General features: G+C 45.6%; 1 protein-coding gene across 1 annotated transcript in view; it reads left to right on the top strand.

Annotated features, from left to right (window-relative positions):
• Window positions 1-20,981, top strand: part of TMTC1 (transmembrane O-mannosyltransferase targeting cadherins 1) — a 1,403,473-nt gene that overhangs the window by 1,314,215 nt on the left and 68,277 nt on the right. The window contains exon 17 of the mRNA XM_078673764.1: window positions 14,989-15,126. Within this exon, the coding sequence (XP_078529890.1) occupies window positions 14,989-15,126 (138 nt within the window). The remainder of the gene's footprint in view (window positions 1-14,988; window positions 15,127-20,981) is intronic.

Raw genomic sequence — 20,981 nt, 5'->3', positions numbered from 1 at the left:
TTCTTAAGTGGGGAAAAGAAACAACTTTAGTAAAATGTATTAAATTCGAATTAATATTTATCATGTGTAAATTGTAATAATTTTAATTAATTATGCAATAAACTTTTTGACTTGACTTGACTTGAATGTGTGTCCTCATGTAACGTAACTGGTGCTATGTAAAGCGCTCTGATACCCGATTTGGTTGCGGTTCAAGTTCGCGCTTAAATAAATAAATAATTGTATCTTAAAAGATCCATTGAATTGCTCCCCCATATTTTGAGTTGTTGGTATCAAACACTAGGAATATAATATCATCAATTCAAAAACAGGCGTAACCCTTCTCCGATGTTTTGGCTTTGGGGGGGGGGTTTAATAGTGTGTTAGAAATTGGATTGCTGGTTGACTGGGGTGTGATCCTGTCAAGCAGCATCCACAATCATAGTCAGGGTAGGCTTGGCAGAGAGCAGTCAGTCTTAACGTAGAGGCAATGTGTAAAGTATTTGTGCAACATCTCAAACAGTGAAACAGCAAAAACAGCACACAAAAGGATCCCACACCAGGTTTAGAGTAATGCATAAGACAAGACCACGATGACAAAAATTCAATTAGTAGAAACAGAGATATTGAGGTTTAGAGTTTTTAGTGAAAATAGCGCCAAAAAGAGCAAAGCGGCAACTGGGGATATCTGGTTGCAAGTCACAAGTTCAGGCTTACCGCGATGGAGCGTGTGCCAGCTACAGGGACTCAGCTAGGTCTGCTGAGCAGAGTACCTTATATTCTGGTTGCGGTGCATTGCGTGGATCAGCATGGAAGATGCGCCCGGCAGACAGAGCGATGTGTCAGTTCCGAGATGAGGAAATGCTGTAGTGCGAGGTCTAGCTGCGTCGTCATCCAGTGTCCCGACGACAGGGCTTGCGATGTGAAGTTCGGTGTCGGGGATGCTATGCATTGCTGATGATGCATCGGTTTCGAGGAGCTGTGAGGCTATGTTGCAGAGTCCGGCGTTGTCCGCGAGGCTGCCGTCAAGGTGCAATGTGAGAACCTCGGCTTTGGGTGTGCCATGCCATCTGGTTAATGCACCAGTCCGAGGACTGCGGGGGCGACGTGGATCTTTGAGACGGGTCCAATCCATGAAGCAGCGGTGATCCAGATGCACCGCTCAGCCGAGCAGTTGCATCGGTTCTGCTCGGGGTTGCACCACTCAGCAGAGCATCTTAGTCCCACTTCCAAGGGTACAAGACTGACAGATGGCAGAGTACAGGTGCAGATGCCAGGTTGTTGGAAGCCTGATAGGTCCCAGAGGCTTCAGATACGGATGCCAACCAACTAGCCCTTGAAGTCACTCTGTATTGTGGGTTCAAAAGATGTCCAGTGCTTCTCATTCAGGCAAGAGGCCAGCAGGCAGTAGGTCAGCACAGTAAAACAGGAGTCCAGCAGGGTGTAGTCCAGAGGTCCACAGGTTCAGAAGTGTACTGAAGTGGTGGTGTCGGAGTCCTTCTTTTGTACATAGTAGGGTCTTTGTATTGGGGAGAAGCTTCTAAAGGCCTGACTTTGAAGTGCACAGAGGCCATGCCTTTTCTGCCCTGGCTTCAGAGCGATTACAGGTTGTATGCAGGTCTTTGTATTGAGAAAGGAGACTGCCTATTTAGGTGCATGTGAGGCTGGGCCCAGCTCTTCCCTCCATCCTGCCATTGATGGCCCACTCAGTCACATCTAAGCTCCTATTGTGTGTGGCTGTCTAGGAGGAATACACATAGCCCAACTGCCAACTACACCCAGGTGTGTGACCAGAGACAGGTTGTAGGTACCTAATGGCTAAGGCAAGAAAATGGCAACTTTCTAAAAGTGGCATTTTCAGAATTGCAATTTAAGATTTAACTTCACCATAAGTTAGGATTTTAAATTGTGGTTCCAGGGACACTAAACTTGAAGGGGTATATCTTCCCATTAAACTCCAATGGTATCCTCTGGGAGAGACCTTGCAGTAGTAAAAAACTACAGGTTTTTCGCTACCAGGACATGTAAAACTTAAAAGTACATGCCCAACCTTTTAGGTACACTGCACCCTGGCCTTTGGGCTGTTTGGGGCCTAACTTAGGGGTGACTTATATGTATTAAAAAGGAATGTTTGGCCTGGCAGCAGGTTTATTTTGCCAGTTCGACATGGCAGATTAAACCGTACACACAGGCTCTACAATGACAGTCATGGGACATGTTTAAAAAGTTACTCAAGTGGGTGACACATTCAGTGCTGCAGGCCCACTAGTAGCATTTAATTTACAGGCCCTGGACACATGTAGTGCACTTTAGTAGGGACTTATAAGTAAATGAAATATTCCAATTGGGTATAAGCCAATTCTGACACATTTTAGGGAAATAGCACTAGCACTTTAGCACTGGTTAGCACAGGTAAAGTGTGCAGAGTCCTTAAGGCAGCAGAAAAAAAAAGGTGAGCAAAACAGGAATTTTGAAGGCATAACGGTTATGTGAAAAGCACACTAAGGGTGCCTGGTCTGAAATAATGCCATTAGTAATCCCTTGTAAAATAAGAGTATTTGACATAATCATAAACATTTCAAGCATTGCCAATCTCCATTATCCGACTCTTTAAATGACAATGCTATTGCCTTTTTATCATCTTTCTTGATTATCATTTGGTTTTGTTCAGCTGTTTTACCACAGCTTCCTAATGATGCTGCTAAAATATTGTAAGCCATATTGGAAAATTGATTCTTACTACAAAAGTAGTGTGAAAAATCTTATCATGAAATGTAGTTTTCCCATGTTTGGTGAGACACTCAAATTGCACAGGCAGGAGCAGTTGCCACAACTTTAAAAATTCATTGTTTTTTCTGAAGGCTTTGTCTTTTTCGACCAATATTTAGGTAGAAACCTTATTGTAATGTAATCACCAGTAGTAGTGAGAATTTTCCTGGATGTGGTAAGGTTAATAACCTGGAGAATATATCAGCATTTAGCGATGAGTCAGTTTATTTTATTATGCTGCCAATAAGTTACATTTACTCTGGATGAGCCTATTAACCTGTAGTAAGCTATCAAGGTTGTGCATTTATGAAGCAATCAACTTTTTAGGTCCTCATTAGGCTTTCGCCTTGGAATAACTGTAACTGGGGTTCCATGTACTTACACCAGTGGGGAAATAATAGGAATTACATGTGTTTGGGGAATAACATGGATGAATCTCTGTTTCTGCACCATTTACTACATATTGATTTCAACTACTTCTAACTGTGTACTTTTATGTATTGCCTATTTGTGTTCAATGGAAGCATAGTTGGTAAGAATGTGCAGCACGGTTGGTTAAATTTGTAGATAATCACTCTCCCAGTTCTCAACATAATAGTTTGTCTTCTTCGTACAAGCAAAAAGATAAAAGTGTAGGGGCTCACCTCTCTTATGTTGGTCTGGGTGGCAAGGTTAGACTCCCTGATAGGGTATCAGGGAATTTCTAGTTCAAGTTCAAGTTCAAGAATTTATATAGCGCATTACACACCCAGAGGGTCTCAAGGCGCTTGGGGAGGGGGTTGATTATTTATCGAATAGCCAGGTTTTAAGTTCTTTTCTGAAGGAGATGTGGTTCTGTGTAAGGCGGAGGTGGGTGGGGATTGAGTTCCAGGTCTTGGCCGCCAAGTAGGAGAAGGATCTACCTCCCATGGTGGATCTTTGGATACGTGGAACTGCGGCGAGGCCTTGATTCGATGATCTTAGTTGGCGGGTGGGTGTGTAGAAGGATAGTCGAGTGTTGAGGCATTCGGGCCCTAGTTTATAGAGGGCCTTGTGTGCGTGGGTGAGGAGACGGAATGTTATTCTCTTGTTGACGGGAAGCCAGTGGAGGTCTTTCAGGTGGCCGGTAATGTGATCTTGGCGAGGTATGTCCAGAATGAGTCTCGCTGATGTGTTTTGGATGCGTTGGAGTTTTTTCTGTAATTTGGCTGTAATTCCGGCGTAGAGGGTGTTTCCGTAGTCTAGTCGACTCGTAACCAGTGCGTGGGTGACAGTCTTTCTTGTCTCGGCGGGGATCCAATGGAAGATTTTTTTGAGCATACGAAGTACGTTGAAGCAGGAGGATGAGACGGCGTTGACTTGATTGGTCATCGAGAGTGAAGAGTCTAGGATGAAGCCAAGGTTACGTGCGTGATCCGTGGGTATGGGTGCTGACCCCAGATCCGAGGGCCACCATGAGTCGTCCCAGGCAGAGGGGGATGATCCTAGGATGAGCACTTCCGTTTTGTCTGAGTTAAGTTTAAGGCGGCTGTCTTTCATCCATACGGCTACTTCTTTCATGCCTTCGTGAAGATTAGTTTTGGCGGTGTTGGGGTCTTTGGTGAGGGAAAGGATCAGTTGGGTGTCGTCAGCGTAGGAGATGATGTTAAGGTTGTGTTGACGCGCGATGGAAGCGAGTGGACTCATGTAAACGTTGAAGAGGGTGGGACTGAGTGATGATCCTTGTGGTACACCACAGATGACTTCGGTGGCCTCTGATTTGAATGGGGGAAGTCGGACTCTCTGAGTTCTCCCAGCTAGGAACGAGATGATCCAGTCCAAGGCTTTTCCTTTTATGCCGATGTTGCTGAGGCGTTGAATGAGTGTGCTGTGACAAACAGTGTCGAAGGCGGCGGAGAGGTCGAGTAGAATGAGGGCCACTGTTTCTCCGTTGTCCAGTAGTGTTCTGATGTCGTCTGTTGCTGCGATGAGGGCGGTTTCGGTGCTGTGTTTGGCTCGAAAGCCGGACTGAGAGGGATCGAGGGAGTTGTTGGATTCGAGGAAGGCGGCGAGTTGGCTATTGACGGCTTTCTCAATGACTTTGGCCGGGAATGGGAGGAGGGATATGGGGCGGTAGTTTTTAAGTTCAGAGGGGTCTGCTGTGGGTTTCTTCAGGAGGGCGCTGACTTCGGCATGTTTCCAGCTTTCTGGGAAGGTGGCAGAGATGAAGGAGCAGTTGATGACATCACGGAGATGGGGTGCGATGATGGAGTCTGCTTTGTTGAAGATGTGGTGGGGACATGGGTCGGTTGGCGAGCCAGAGTGGATGGAATTCATGAGGCGGATGGTGTCTTCAGTGGTGATTGGGTTCAAGGCGCTGAGGTTGTTAGAGGGCGGTTTAGGTTCTGAGGGGGGTGGAGAGGATTGTTTGTTGGAACTGTTTTCGAAGCTGTTATGTATGTCGGCAATTTTGTTGTAGAAGAAGGAGGATAACGAATCGCAGAGGTCTCGGGAGGGGGTGATGTCGTTTGAGGCTGCGGTGGGGTTGGTGAATTCTTTGACTATGTTGAATAGTTCCTTGCTGTTATGGGCGTTGTTGTCGAGTCGATTCTTGAATGCTGATTTCTTGGTGGATCGGATCAATTGGTGGTGTTTGCGGGTGGCTGCCTTGAAGGTGGTCATGTTGTCGGTGGTTGGGTTTTTTCTCCATGTTTTCTCGAGAGTGCGGCATAGCTTTTTGGATTTCTTAAGGTCATCGTTGAACGAGGGGGCCTTTTTGCTGTCTTGTTTGGTGTGATGGTTTTTCAAGGGTGCTAATTCGTCAGCGCTGTGAGTGATCCATTGTTTGAATTTGATGGCAGCTTGGTTTGGGTCCGATGAGAGGGCGGGTGGGTTTTGGTTGAGCGATGTGAGGAGTTGGTCGATGGTGATTTTGTTCCATTTTCTTCGGGGGATAGGTTGTGGGGGGTTGTGGGTCGAGGTGGTTTTGTAGCTGAAGTGAACACAGCTGTGGTCCGTCCAGTGGAGAGCTGTGGTGCGATCGAAGGAGATGTGTTTGCTGGAGGTGAATATTGGGTCGAGCGTATGTCCGGCTACATGGGTGGGGGTGTCAACAAGTTGTTTGAGGCCGAGATTGGCCAGGTTGTCAAGAAGGGTGGTGGTGTTGCTGTCGTTTTTCTTGTCCAGGTGGAAGTTGAGGTCTCCTAATAGAATGTAGTTCTCGGAGGCGAGGGCATGTGGACTGATGAAGTCAGTGATGTCTTCGCTGAATTATTTACGGGTTCCTGGAGGCCTGTAGATGAGGGTGCCTCTGAGTGTGGTTCTAGGGTCGGTGTGGACCTGGAAGTGGAGGTGTTCGGTGGTTGTAAGGTTATCGTCGGAGCTGGTCGTGATTTTGATGGTGTTCTTATGGACGAGACGATGGCGATGCCTTCTCCTGTTTGGACGGTGCGGTCTTTTCGGAGAATCTTGTAATTGTTCGGGATGGCTATGGCGATGTCGGGTGTTGATGAAGCGTTCATCCATGTTTCAGTAAGGAAGGCGACGTCCGGTGATGTAGTGTCGAGTAAATCCCAGAGTTCGGTGGCGTGTCTGTGGACCGAGCGGGTGTTCAGCAGGATGCACTTCAGGTGGTTAGAGTCGGAACTGTGTTTGGGGTTAGAGGATGTGGTGTGGGTCTTGATGCTGGTAAATTTGCAGGAGTGGCAGGCGAATGGTCCATGGGTTTGTCCCGGGGCAGCTACGCAGCATAGAGGTGTGCGTCTGGGGTTAAGGGCTAGGAGGGTGGCGGCGTCATAAGTTATGCTGGAGGAGTGCAGTTTGCGAGGGCCAGGGGGTCTGGCGCTGGGCGCAGTCCAGGCGCGGACGGGCGTAGACGGGCTTACCTTTGGCGCACCTTCGGCGCGCATGGGGCGCGACCGCAGCGCGCGACCGCTGCGCGCGGGAGCATCTGTCATATATGGATGGTGGAGTGGGCGGGGGCGAGGGAGGGTCAGCTGGGAGGCGGGGCGGGCTGTGGGGGATGGGCTCTGAGGCACCACAACAATCAGTAAAATGGCGGCAGCGAAATAAAAACGAAACTGGAGGTAGGCACAGACAATCAACAATGGCTTTACTCTATTCTAAAGCAGGCAATGCATTTTTGCCTGCCTTTAAGCTATTCACCAACACAGAAAAATAGAGGCCTATATAAGGCAGTTTTCCGATGCTGTTATGCTAGTGGCCAAGTCGTAGATGAACTACCAGTAAGGAGTTTTCAAATATGGAGAACGATGAGGCTCTGATTTTGGAGAAAAAAAACCTCTTCCGAACTCTGAAAAGAATGGGGCCACTGCCAATTTAGAAAGGATATCCTGTTCTGCCCACCACCAAATTATACCCTTTGTTCCCTTTATATTTTCTTACCTTCCAAGATCTCTGTAAGAGAATTAACATCCCACCATTTCATCATTTCTGGTCAGTTCTTCAAAATGAGTAAGTTAGTTAAATATTTAATCCATGCCACCTGCCATTGACCTTCATCTTCATTATTCACACTTTCTCTGAAACTCAAAATAAATCTGTATCTCTTTTTCCAATCCTTCTCTTGCAAGGGCTCCATTTAGCTTAAATATTAGTTTGAAATACAGGAAGGTGTGGCTATCTGGTTCAAGCAACTCAATTCCATTGCTGTAAAGAAGATGGGATAAGAACGAGCTGTAGTCCACTGTCCAGTGTCCAAATAGAATCCAGTCAATGGATTTCCAATATCATAGCATCCTTTTATCATGAGCTTTATGAGGGCAATGACAGTTGTCTTCTTCTTTTGTACATTCCTGTGATCAAAAGCCTATTTGTAAACATTGGAAGACCTTCAAACAGAAATAACAATGGACCCTTTTAAAAACACGCTTACCGGGGGCGTGGCTTGGACGGCGTTGGAAATGGCCGCCTAGCTCGTTCGCTGCGATGCAGGAGAGCGGACCTTCAGCCCTAAAGGACGAAATATCGTAGCCACGATAGTGGGAGTGGAAGGGTTTCCCTCCAGACTGCCTGGAGCACTCTCGGTGTAACTTTGAACACTCAGCACCCAATGGAAACACCTATACCGCAACCCGACAACCCATGAGAAGAGATGTGCGGAGGTTCGGCGCGCTAAGGGACACCCACCACATGGCGTAAGACGGAATCCGCCAGGGAATCAGCGGAGGCGCACACGGCAAGGAGGTGAGCCCAGATGTATGCGCACAGTGTCGGCTGAATATCGGCAGCATTTGTAGCCCTTCAGAGTGAACGCTTCAGATTTTTCCACCCCGGAGCCCGGCAGCTCGCCTGACTTAAAGATGGCCGCCCGCTACCTAACTCGCGCCTAGAGCGCTGGCAAAAATAACGTTCCACTGCCCATAAGAAGCGTTTAACCTTGCAAAAACGAAGTGGCTGCCCTACGCCCTCAAAATAAAGTCCCACAGGAAAGGGGATATCTTCCCCCCTCAGCGACTGGCCTGTAAATTGAACATGATCGTTACCAATAGCGCCTGACTTAAAAATGGCGTCCGTTTGTGTTCATTTTGTCATTTTTCGGCGCGAAAAATTGAGGATTATAGGAAATATATGAAAGGTTGATGGAAAAGCTTGTCTTCTACAGCCTAATGCTATGAAATACTGAATTCTACCACATACACACGCATGGCACTACCTTTTCTCAACACTGCTACGTCTACAATTGTTCTGGTGAAAGGAGCCATAATCAGCGCAATCCTGGTGTAAACACTCTGTTAAACTCTGTTAAGCTCTGTTAAAGCCTCTGTGCCATTCTGAGATGTACTAGCCTACCTCACAACGCAACAGGTAGCCAAAGCCCTAAAGCAAAAGATTGAGCCCTCTTCGGGAAGCCACCGACAACATCAGCCAGTACTCCATTACCCCACTGACCTTCTGGTAGTACGGAAACGAAACCCCTCAACATGGCGGACAGAGACGAGAAGAAGAACGCAAAAAAGGTAAAACCGGCACCCTCTCTGTCAGATTCCCCCATCAAGGCAAAGTCAGACGTCAACAGTACCCTAGAAGTGATCCTGATAAAACTGGCAGAAGTACACGATCTAGCAAAATCAACCAAATCCAATACTGACGCTATGCAATTGGAGCTCACTGCAATTAGAGCCGACATGAGCTTGGTCCACAAAAGCATAGATGAAGCGGAGCAAAGGATTAGCGACTTAGAAGATAAGACCAAAAATGCCTCCGCATCCATGCGGCAAATTCAGGGATCAACGGACCAGCTCAGACGCCAGGTATCGGAGTTGGAAGACAGAAACAGGAGGGGAAATGTGCGCATTTTTGGAATCCCGGAAAATGCAGAGAAAGACGCGAATTCCTGTGTGGACTTTTTAGAAGCTTGGATCCCGAAAATAACAGGGATTTCCTTCCACCACGAATTTGAACTTGACAGAGCCCATAGGGTGCCGAGCTATATCCCTCATGGCTACAGAGGTCCGCGCCCACTGATCTGCAAACCATTAAGACATCAACATACAGAAGCTATACTGCAGTTCGCGCGGCGAAACCATAAAATCACTTGGGAGGGCCACACTATAACTTTCACCCAAGACTACTCGAAAGACACGCTTGAAATCAGGAAGGGATTCCTGGCACAAAGAGAAAGACTAAGATCGAAAGGAATTCAATACTCTTTCGCTGGCCCGGCGAAATTCAAAATCACCATTCAAGGCAAACCGAAATTCTTCACGAGCCCAAACGCATTAGCGCAATTCATTGGAGACTCCACTTCACAAAGCATGGACTTGTCAAACAACCCCTCGAATAAACGCAAGACGAACTCGCTAGAAAATGTGAATTCAGACTCTGGTCATGGCTGATCCCATCGTTCTAGTCTCATACCTCAAACGTGTTGTCTTATTAATACAGCGTCCAGGTTTTACTCCTGGAATTGGTTAGACAAGCTAATACTTACCTTTTGGCAAAATCATTTCCTTGTAGACACTTCCATCTTAGTTTCAAGTAACATAGTGTTCTGATGTGTTTGTCGCCATCAGGTAAGACCACTCAGGGTACAGATCCTTGATCACTCATGGTAAACCGACGTATTCATTGAACCTCCTATCACGATACATAGCTCCTAGACCACAGCTCAATACACGTGTTAAGATATGTTTTGTAAACCATTAATGGAACAAAATGTTTTGGGATATGATCCCTATCATTACTCCATAGAGATCTTTAGAGATCACTCGGGAGAAAGATCATTTTCTGCAGAAAATCCTCTTCTGATTACCTTGTTTCAGAGCACGTCTGTTTTCACAAACTAATCCTTCACAGTATATACAAATGATCAGTCATGGAGCTACACCCTTTTAACTCCTACTTCTATCCAATGCGCTTATAAGATATACTCTCTCAGACAATTTTATGTCCTCCTTAAGGTTCACTGTATCACAACTTTCTGTGTACATGCTTGATATGTTTAGCTAAAATGACTGTTACTTAACAAGCGCCTTAAGCGCAGTAAGAACTTGATGTTACTGATGTTATTCCCTGTTATTTCTACCATTCTAAATCCTTCCTGCGTTGCAGATGAACGGCAATGCCGTCGCAGCTCCTAAGTTCTTTTGGAATGGAAGGGGGGAGGGGGGGAGTGGGGAGAGCAGGGGGGAGGGAGGAAGGGGGGGAGGGTAGTGGGGGAAAGGGGGAAAAAAAATTCTGGATTGTTTCAGCACGTGTTCAATGTTTATGGTTAATGTTTCCACTCACCTTTTTAGCTTTAGAAGTAATGCTAACTGAGACCTTCCTTATAATTGACCACAGTAGCATATCAAACATAATCTCAAGACACGATAATTCAAGAGACGATAATCCTGCAGATGAAACTCACGCGAGACAGAACCACACTAAGGGAACAAATCGTTCGCCCATACTTGTCATCCACTTAATATCCTATAGCTTAATGATCACGGCTCTACCACTTGATCTAGAGCGACGACCTAGCTATCAATGACCCACAATTCCTCTATCACGGAGGGCCTTAACATTGTCTCCTTTAACGTTAAAGGACTCAATCACCCAGTCAAGAGGAGGAAAGTTCTAGAATATTTGTCAAAATCCAAGGGCGACATCCTCCTCTTGCAGGAGACTAAATTATCGAAGGATGACGCTGAACTGATAAGTCAACATTGGATCTCACACACTCTTTGTTCGCCAGCAATTGGCAAAAAACGTGGAGTCCTCACCCTAATAGCTAAAAAATCCAACATCTCTGTAATTTCGCACACTCAGGATCAGGATGGCCGCTTCATCATGGCTCACCTGCAAAGAAACGATGACCATATCCACGTCATGAACATATACGGTCCCAACACTGACGACCCAGAATTCTGGGACTCATTGGCCCCGACCCTAGAATGTGTACCTCAGGGAGAATTACTGATATTGGGAGGCGACTTTAATTTACCCCTTGACCCTATAACGGACCGCCACTCTACCTGTTCCTACCAACCGACCCGCTCACATACTAGTCTACACCGCCTATGCTCCAGATTCAACTTACACGACTCATGGAGACTCCAACACCCTGACGGCCGCAATTACACATTTTACTCACCTCCTCACAATTCCTACTCAAGGATAGATTATATCCTCGTCAATAGCCCCTTCACACACCTCATAGAGGAAACCAGCATTGCCCCTAAGTTGATTTCTGACCACTCGAGCATTCAGACCAAATTAGTGGGTTCCAGGTCCATTCTCCCCCCTAAAAGATGGAGGTTCAATGATGAAATATTTTCTGAACCAGAAAACAAGCAAAAGATCGAGAACGCCATCCGAGACTACCTCGCCTTAAACGACACCCATGACGCGGACATAGCAACTGTTTGGGAGGCGCTTAAGGCCACCCTGAGGGGTGTAATCATAGGAATTAGAGCTCATATAAAAAATTAAACAAGGATTTAACCACTCTAGAAACCAACATTAAAAATCTAGAAGCCACTCATATTGCAAATCTCCAAAATCCTATGATTTTAAACGAACTTACTAAGCTGAAATATGAATACAACTCGATACTCAGCAAAAGAGCGGGGGTCTGGGTTAACAAGTTCAAGGCTCTTAGGACATGCGAAGGTAATAGAGCTGGTAAAGTCTTAGCGTCATACTTAAAACACAAACAAAAACAATTCAATATCGCCTCAGTCAAAGATAGTAATAATATCGTCCAAACAAAACAGAACCTAATCTTACATACCTTTAAATCATTCTATCAAGACCTGTATAAAAATAATTTGACCTTTGACTCGGAAGAGTGTAATAAGTACCTAAACTCATTAGGCCTACCTAAACTCAATGACACGGATAATGCCACTCTGAATTCTCCATTCACCCTACAAGAGGTAACAACATCTATTAAAACCCATAAAGGTAACAAGGCACCTGGCCCTGACGGTTTCTCCGCCAGTTTCTACAAAGAACTAACGATTTCGCTGAGCCCGACTCTCTTAAAACTGTTTAAGTCCTTTAATGTAACTAAAGGAATAACAAAATCGATGAGTGAAGCCACCATTATAGTCATTCCTAAAGACGGCAAAGACCCACTGTTAACCAAAAACTACAGACCGATTTCCCTAATCAACTTAGACTGCAAGATATATGCAAAGATCCTAGCCACACGACTAAATTCGCAACTACCAAAACTAATTAGCACGTCGCAAGTAGGATTCATGAAACAGCGCATGTCCAACGATAATACAAGACTACTCTGTCACGTCATTGAAAAAGCCAGACTGCTCGCAGACCCCGCAGTTGCTATTACTCTTGACGCAGAAAAGGCGTTCGACAGAGTGTCCTGGCTTTTCCTTAAGAGCTGTATGTCCGTCTTTAATCTTGGGGACACATTCATTAACTTGGTAATGGCCCTGTATCTCTCACCTACCGCACGCATTGCCATAAATGGATCATTATCAGACCCTTTCTCCCTTGAGCAGGGGACGAGGCAGGGCTGCCCCCTTTCCCCTTCGCTCTTCCTATTAGCAATGGAACCCCTAATAGCTAATATAAAAAACAACGAATCCATTAAAGGTGTGAAATTTGGGAATAAATGCGTCAAACTTGCCGCTTATGCGGACGATATCCTGATTGTGACAGAATCACCAGATACCTCTATCCCTGCACTAATGTCCACCATTGACAGATACTCCACATACTCGGGATACAAGCTCAACCGGGATAAATCTGAGGTCAAACCACTCAATATTTTAACAGCCAAAGAGGTACTAGGGAACTCAGGGCTTTGCTGGCAAACAGAATTTGTGAAATACCTTGGAATTGAATTCGGCGACTCCCTTATGGAGACCCTCCAACGGAATGAAAAGTTAACCTTAAACAAAATCAAAACCCATTTGGAGGGTTGGTCCCCTCACTTCATTACGTGGTGGGGTAGAGTGGAGACCATCAAGATGATGATATCACCACTGGTTAATTATCTTCTATCTATGCTCCCTCTTACTCTTACGCCTGACTTCTACCACAAACTAGACATGACTATATCAAACTTCCTTTGGAAAGGGAAAAGAGCCAGAATCAGCATAAAAAAACTCCGCTTAGACAAAACCGCTGGTGGGGTCAACCTACCTGATTTCAAAAGATATGAAACCGCCTTTCTCGCCAAGCAGGGAGCCCATTGGCTCTCGCCTTCACCTGACTATACTCCAGTTTGGCTAGAAATTGAGAACGAGATTCTAGAGGGTATCTCCCCTAACGCGGCACTCTCATCTAATTTGAATAGGCTAATCCACTCCAAATCAATATTCCATAACACAAAATGTGCTCTTCTAAAGTTCGACAGACTCTTGGAAAACAGCATTCGGGGATCACGCTGGGAATCCTTATGGGACAACCGTAACATTTTATATAAAGGCAAACCCCTACACATTACATCATGGATCAAAAAAGGCATACTTTTTCCGTATCAGCTGTTTACGGGATCATACCCTGTCCCATTCGGTGACCTACAAACCAAATACGACCTCGAACCAATTGAATTTTATAACTTCCTTAACGTAAAAACAGCACTGACCAAAGCCAAACTCTCCCGAACTACACCCTCCCTTCCATCGTATCTAGCCAGGGTGAACAGGTTGGGACACCAGGTTTCCGCCCTCTATAAACTTAGTCGCCCTCAACATCCTAGCCTCATTACCCAATTACACAATTCTGGGACAACCTTGCGTCCAAGCCTATTACAGAGATGGATTGGACCAATACATGGATATCCTGTATGAGACACAAAATCAGCCCCACACTTTCGAAAACAAAATACTGGCTCTTGCACAAGGCCTTCTGGACACCGGCGCGATTATTTGCACATAATATTACTACAGACGCCTTCTGCTGGAACTGCAAACACGCGGAGGGTGATCTATCTCATATTATCTTAGAGTGCGACTGCGTAACACAGTTTTGGGAGAAGATATTTGAATTTATATCAAAATTATTCCACATTACACCGATTAAGGAACTCCCCTATCTTGTTTTCGGATTCACCCAAGACCCTTCCCTTGAAATAGAAGATAGGGCCTTACTCGACCTCCTCCTCACGGCGGCGATCAAGACAGTCCTTAGTAACTGGAAAGATACCAATAAGGCCAACTTCTCAGGGTGGTTGAATTGGATTATAAGTCTACGCGGTGCAGATAACATCGCACTTCAACAGACGCCGTGGCGTCCCCCCACGAGAAAACTGTGGTTAACCCTTGATAATTACTTTACGACGCATAAGCCACCTTAAGATAGTCGACCACTGTTTTTTCTTCACAGGCACTAGCACTTGCATTCTCCCATCACCGTATTGCCCTTCGTGGTACCCTTTTCCGTGTAGCCAGTGATACACAATATCTGTCTCTAAATGCTTGATGAGTGTGCGATACATGTTCTGCTACCTCCGACGAGAGTTATTGGTTACCGTACTCTTGAATTTTTCCATTGACTACTGTTGTAACGCATTATGTGGCGCTTTTAAACTGTACACTTCTGAACATAAATGTACTACTGGATTTAATTACTGTTTGTTACTGCTGAAACAACCAATAAAAACCTTTTTGAACAAAAAAAAAAAACACGCTTACCAATATCATGAAGGCATCATTTTAATTTTGATTTCACTCCCTACATGAACTCTTAAAATGCATGTTTTCTCTTGCAGAGCTGAGCATGTCCTTTTCTGCAGCTTTCTCTAATATATTAGATATTCAGTTTCTTGTTCATAAACGCCTTATTACCTCTTGTTCTGTTTTATAGGCTCAAGTTTTGGCCATGACTGGTCAAACACAGGAAGCCGAACAAATGACCAATCAAATTGCAGCAGAGGAACCTGGATGTATGGAATGTTATCGACTTTTATCTGCAATCTACAGCAAGCTGGAAAATTTTAATAAGGTATGAAATGTTCTGAAATTTAAGATGATGTATGCACCGTTTTATGTCATTTAAAGAAACTTAGGTAAATAAAGGTCTATTGCTGGGCACCCCTCCTAGCCAAAGCATACTCATCCTTTGCTACCGACATATGCTTCCCAGATTCATAAAGAGTACTGCTTTACAAAAGAGCCAAAGCATCTTCACCAGATCAATAAGTCTTATTAATGAACAGTATTCATCAAAATCATCCTAGAACATGTGAACGGATAAGCTGAACACCATACAGGATAGCTTAATGGGCAGTCTTTCGACCATAGACCAAATCTTCAATTGCCAGCGCACTGTCCACAATTTCTCTTTACTCCTGTATTGGAACTTTCATAGATTCACATACTTGAATCATTCCCCGTTGTTGAGATGGTAGTGTCCGGCATATCAAAACAGCAATGCAAAGCCAAAAAAAACCAGAAACCAGGTCTAGGCCCATTTTAGTTTTGTAACGTATCTATTTGTTTTGCAAAAGAGACCACAATTTGCTTGAAACAATCAGAACCCCTCACCGTCTAGAACACTCCTGAGAGACCCTTCGACACTCAGATTTTTTTACTGCTCATTGTGCTATGGAGTCTCCACTGATCTCTGCTTGGCTTCTACAACTACTTTAGAGGTTTTAAAACTAATTTCTTTACTTTAACCAACTATCTCCTACTGGAATACCACCTTCTTTAGTTCTGATTCAACTTTTCTGAACTAGTCATGTCAGATAGGGAGAAAAAGAAGAGTTTCTTCATAGCTTGTGTCATCTGCTCTAATAAAAGGTTTCATACAGACGACCCTTAGAGTGACTGGATCTATTTCCTGTATCCCAGCCATAAGGCAAAGGATTGTAAGGCATGTCATACCTTTTCAAATAAGATTTTGATGGATCGTGAGGGGCACCTTCTGATCTGACTTCAGAAACTCAAGGCCAGGAAGGAATTGCTTTCGAGTGATGACAGTAATGAGACATCTTCTTCATCATCTAAGAGGCCTCATAAGAAGGGGAGATCACCTCACAATCCTTCTTCAAGTGAGCATCCAAAGAAAGCCCTCAGAAAGACCTCTCTTGTGTGTCATAGGCGCAGTCCTTCTAAATCACCGCACAAAATTGGAAAGGAGAGGAAAGGAAATTCATCTGGGGACAGTAAGACAAAAAGGCAACACCTCCTCAAGGCAGGCACTCTGTTAAAAAGCATTCCTCTGCCACCCAGAGGAAAGACCGTCAACGAAAACTCCATCGTCAACGAAGAAATATTCATTTTTGTCAAGTAGTGATGCCCACCAGTCTTCAGCATCTAAACAAAAGACAAGTCTCAATCCACCCTCAACACCATTGCCGACAACACTGTCATCCTTAAAAGCTTCAGGTTCATCGCCGTCGCTTATCCTGCTGACACATCATCATCGGCGAGACTAGTGGTGATGATTGGATCAACGACGATGAAGACGTCGATGACAGCAACAATGACAGCCAAGACGACAACGTCGATGACAGCAACATCGACATCCAAAGCAACTACACCGACAACTGTGGTGTTTGAAATTCCACCAGTATCTGCATCACCGACGCAGGTAGAGATAAGTTAAAAAGACACTTTACACCAGAGGTCACTTCACCTACCAAGGTTACACCTTTGTTACCCTCTCATCTTCTGTATGAGCAAGATTCTTAGGATAAGGATGATGATGATGGACCTTTCGGTTACACAAATAGCCCATCACAATTGCACGTCAAGTACTAGGAGGAAGATTTTGATGAGGAGTACGGGGAGCAACAGTATTATATTTCTCAAGAGGCGTATCATCGTGAATATCAGGAAGATGTCAATTGCATGCCATCGTCGTTCCTAACGGACTTGCAGTCTATGCTTGCAGACTGTAGAAAAAGGTTTCCACCAGCAAATGGTTCTACTGAGCAGTCTACACTTTCCCCTCCAACACTGTCTATCCCATCTACTCCGCAGCTAGGTCAAGACTTGCAGTCAGTACTTCCTTCAAATTCACCACCACCTCCACATGTTCCTAGGCAAGATCCAGGGACAACAGATGATGATCAGGAGGAGAGGGATCTTTGAGATCTACACCAAGAATGGGATGACTACCTCATACCCACACCATCTTCTCCCTCTCCTGTGCCCATAGATTCACCACTGGAGGACATCGGTGGGTTTTATGACCTGCTTGAAAGGGCTGCGAAATGGTTTGACTCAGCAATGCCAACATCTCAAACTGAACGTTTTTTATATGACTTTAGAAAATCAGTAAGAGCTATCCAAGAACCCTTCAGCTCCAATCAACGAACCTTCAGATAAAGAAGGCAGGCACCTTAATTATGCTGGTAAAAGATTCTCTCCAATATCGGCTCTGGTGGTCAGAGCAGCCAATGCTCCTGCCATTTTGGGTCGATATAATTGACAAATGTGGTCCAACCTAGCTTCATAAATAGATCAACTTCCTAAGGACAGTAAAACAGAAGCAACAAAGGTCCTCCAAGAATGAGAGAGTGCATCTGGGTATGTGATCAATTGTGAAATGGACATTGCCACTACAGCATTTAGATGAGTGGGAGGCACAGCAGGGTTACACCGTCAAGGATGGCTAAGAACTACCAAGCATATTATCAAGAACGGCGTTAACATTATCGCCAGTTTAGTGGCAGAAAACTGCTGCTAAAGCAGCGATAATGAGCTTGATAATATGCCCTGGAGAATGCCAATAGAAGCCCATGTTCACACCAGAACATGGGCTTCAATGGGAATTCACAAGGGCATATTATCAAGCCCATTATCGCCGCTTTAGCGACAGTTTTCTGCCGCTAAACCGGCGATAATTTTTAACGCCGTTCTTGATAATATGCCCCTACCTACGTCTTTTAGGCCGGAAGTGCATAATAAAATCCTTGACCTTCCATACCATGGAGAGGCATTATTCGGAAAACACATCAAGAACTCGCTTGAGGATATAAAGAAAGACACTGACACTGGCAAGTCTTTGGAGACGCTTCAATAGAAAAAAGAATCCTTTAGGGGAACATGAGGAAGAAGGTTTCCATCATACAGAGGTGGATACCGGCAGTATCGGTATCCCTCTTCCACCTCCTCTTCTCAGCCATATCAACCACTGTATACGCACAATCTAGGGCACAATCTAGGGCATACTCTAGAGCTATCCCAGGAGGAGAATCAGGGCGACAGGGCAAGGATTCTTTACATCGTCAATGACAAGTTTCGGGCTCCGGCTATAACTCTTTTCCAAATAATCCACAGGTTTGCTTAGGGGGGGAAAATGTAGTTGCAACTTCAACATGGCAAAAAATGAAAACAGAGCAGTGGGTCTTCAACCTTATCCAGTTCGGCCATGCCCTGGAGTTCCTTCAAATTCCACCTTGCACTCCGCAAGGTCGGCAAGGGGTAAAAGACCTACATCTCCTGCGTTTGGAAGTGCTATTGATGCAGCAGAAGGGAGCAATAGAACCGGTTCCTGTGTCCCTGACAGGGAAGGAGTTATATTCTTGTTTCTTTTTGGCAGGGGGAAATTTCAGACAATGGCGACTTTAAGAAGTAGGCCTGGCATATGCTGTCCACTATTCCAGTGGGCACCTTGCACCAGTCCAAACGACCCTTACTGAATGTAGGTTTAAAGACAACCTATATAGAAAGCTATCCTAGTGGTAGCTGTGGATAGCAGCCTTCAGGCTAAGTCTTGAAGGAATGTAAAGCAGCTTGTTTTACCAGTCTATAATCTCGTGAATTACCAAACTAAAGGAGAACCACACCAGGTATATATATAAAATATATGTATTTAATCTAAACACATCTAGTCTCTTTGTGAGACTAGATGCAAAAGTACATACAGTAAACTTATTTAGCACACAGTAAATTAGCACAGTATACGTTTGGCCCTATGTACGTCACAAACCATATACTAAGAAAGTGGTATAAGTACCACGATAGTCATAGAGACAAGGCCTAGGGCCTGTAGCACAGCTGGGGCAACCAGGAACCACCCAAGGTAGGGATGCAGGAGACCCATGGGGGACGCGTGCAGTGCCTAAACATAGCCGCGAATCACTATTGACTTCTATGGAGAAACTTGCGATTAGATTTTTAAAGGTATGGGACACTTAGGAGTGGACTAGGAGCAAACCCCTTGAGAACTGGACAGTTCGAGAGTCAAGACCCACGGGAGCACCGACGTACTCGTGTTACCTCACCCAGGGAAGCCGGGTGCATAGGTGCCTTTTCGTGTCGGGTTTCGTCGTCGTTTCCTTTGGCGAGCTGCAAAGAAGTGCTGCAGGCGACCAGGTGAAAAGTGTCCAAATGGATCCAAGGGTGGATCGAAGATCTGAAGAACCTGAAAGCAGAGGGAACAGAGTATGGGTCACTTGCCAGGGACCAGGGAGGCAATAAGAAGATGCCCACCGATGTTGGGTGATTTCAGGTGTAGAAGGTCAAGCTTGACTCTTCAGCCACGAGGATCAGGAGGCTTCAACGACACCCAGGAGCTGGATTTGAGCTGTCCCATGTAGGATGTCGAGTGCTGTGGTGTCGGTATCCGGATTGGACCCAACAAGCCTTGGCAACAGCAAACCACTCAGAATGAAAAAATTGTCTTCGGAGCAGACCGGCAAGGTCTGAGGGACTCACCCTTTGGAGGGGAGTCAGGGCATGTCTGGAGCAACCAGGGAAGCCCAGATAACAAAAGAGTTACCTTCGTGGGGATCCACCAGTCGACAGACTAGAGATCGCGAAGGGGCCTCGAGCAGAAATCCTAGAAGCAGGCCCACGGAACACTCGTGGAGTGTAGGCCCACAATCTTCAGTGCAGATGGTGCTCAAGGCTTGGACTACGAGTAGCCCAATGCACAACTTCAGGAAACCTCGGGAAGTAGGTGCACTAGCAAATGTGCACTGTGTCCAGGAGTTCCGGACCCACGTCTCTCGTGATGGCTACAGGTCTCAGCTTTGCTGTGATCTCGTGTCAGCCTCGGAAATGTCTGGAAGTCTGTGTCCTGTGTCGCAAATCCTTCGGGATCCGGCTGGAGCTTTGGAAATGCAGACCGGCAAGAGGCTTCTTTGGTGCTTGTTTGAACAAGGAAGTCACTTCTTGACCCCAAGGAAGATCCTTCTGTCTTCTAGTCGAAATAGAATGTCGAAGTTCCAGGATATATTTTGCAGTTTCGTCCAGGGTAATCTAAAGTCCTAAGGACTGGGTTCCTATACTTATACTAAGTTTAGGGGTTGGACTTACTCTAGGGCCCCACCTATGGGAGGACCTGGGGAGAGGGTGGTTACCCTGCAACCCGTTTGAACTAGGGTATGCACAGGGACACCAAGTGTGTCCCCAGCACTGTCTGAAAAGCATTCACTGAATGCACCCGCCCAGCCCCAATAGACTAAAGCCTGTCTGGGGAGGTGGTTACACCTCCCTGTGACAGGAAACCTATTGTCCAGGCCTCCTCTGCCGGAGTTTTCGTCCAGCAGCAGGAGGTCAGACTCATGTGTGTGGCAGCAGCATTCATTTTGTGATGCTGGGGCTCTTTTAAACTATTACCGGTCAGGTAAGTGTGTACATGTCTTCCCCCTCTAGAAGGGTGGAATTCTACCCCCGCCGCCAGAATGGACAGGGAGGGGTAGGATTCCAAAGTGTTTGACACCAAACACGACATGTTTTGATGCAGCCATTCCAAAGTTAGCATCTACCGCAAGGTTATGATGCACTTAAGAGTATATGGTATGGCTGTATCACAGAACAGCTACAGAGAAGGGATTCCGAAAGCTGCAGAGGGGCTCAGCTCATGCTTGGGCACCCTCTCACACAAAACCAAGCACTCTG

The sequence above is a fragment of the Lissotriton helveticus genome, chromosome 1_1 (assembly GCF_964261635.1).
Source record: "Lissotriton helveticus chromosome 1_1, aLisHel1.1, whole genome shotgun sequence".
In the NCBI taxonomy this organism is placed as follows: domain Eukaryota; kingdom Metazoa; phylum Chordata; class Amphibia; order Caudata; family Salamandridae; genus Lissotriton; species Lissotriton helveticus.
Note: the sequence above shows the minus strand (reverse complement) of the source record. Positions and strands in the feature narration are given on the sequence as shown.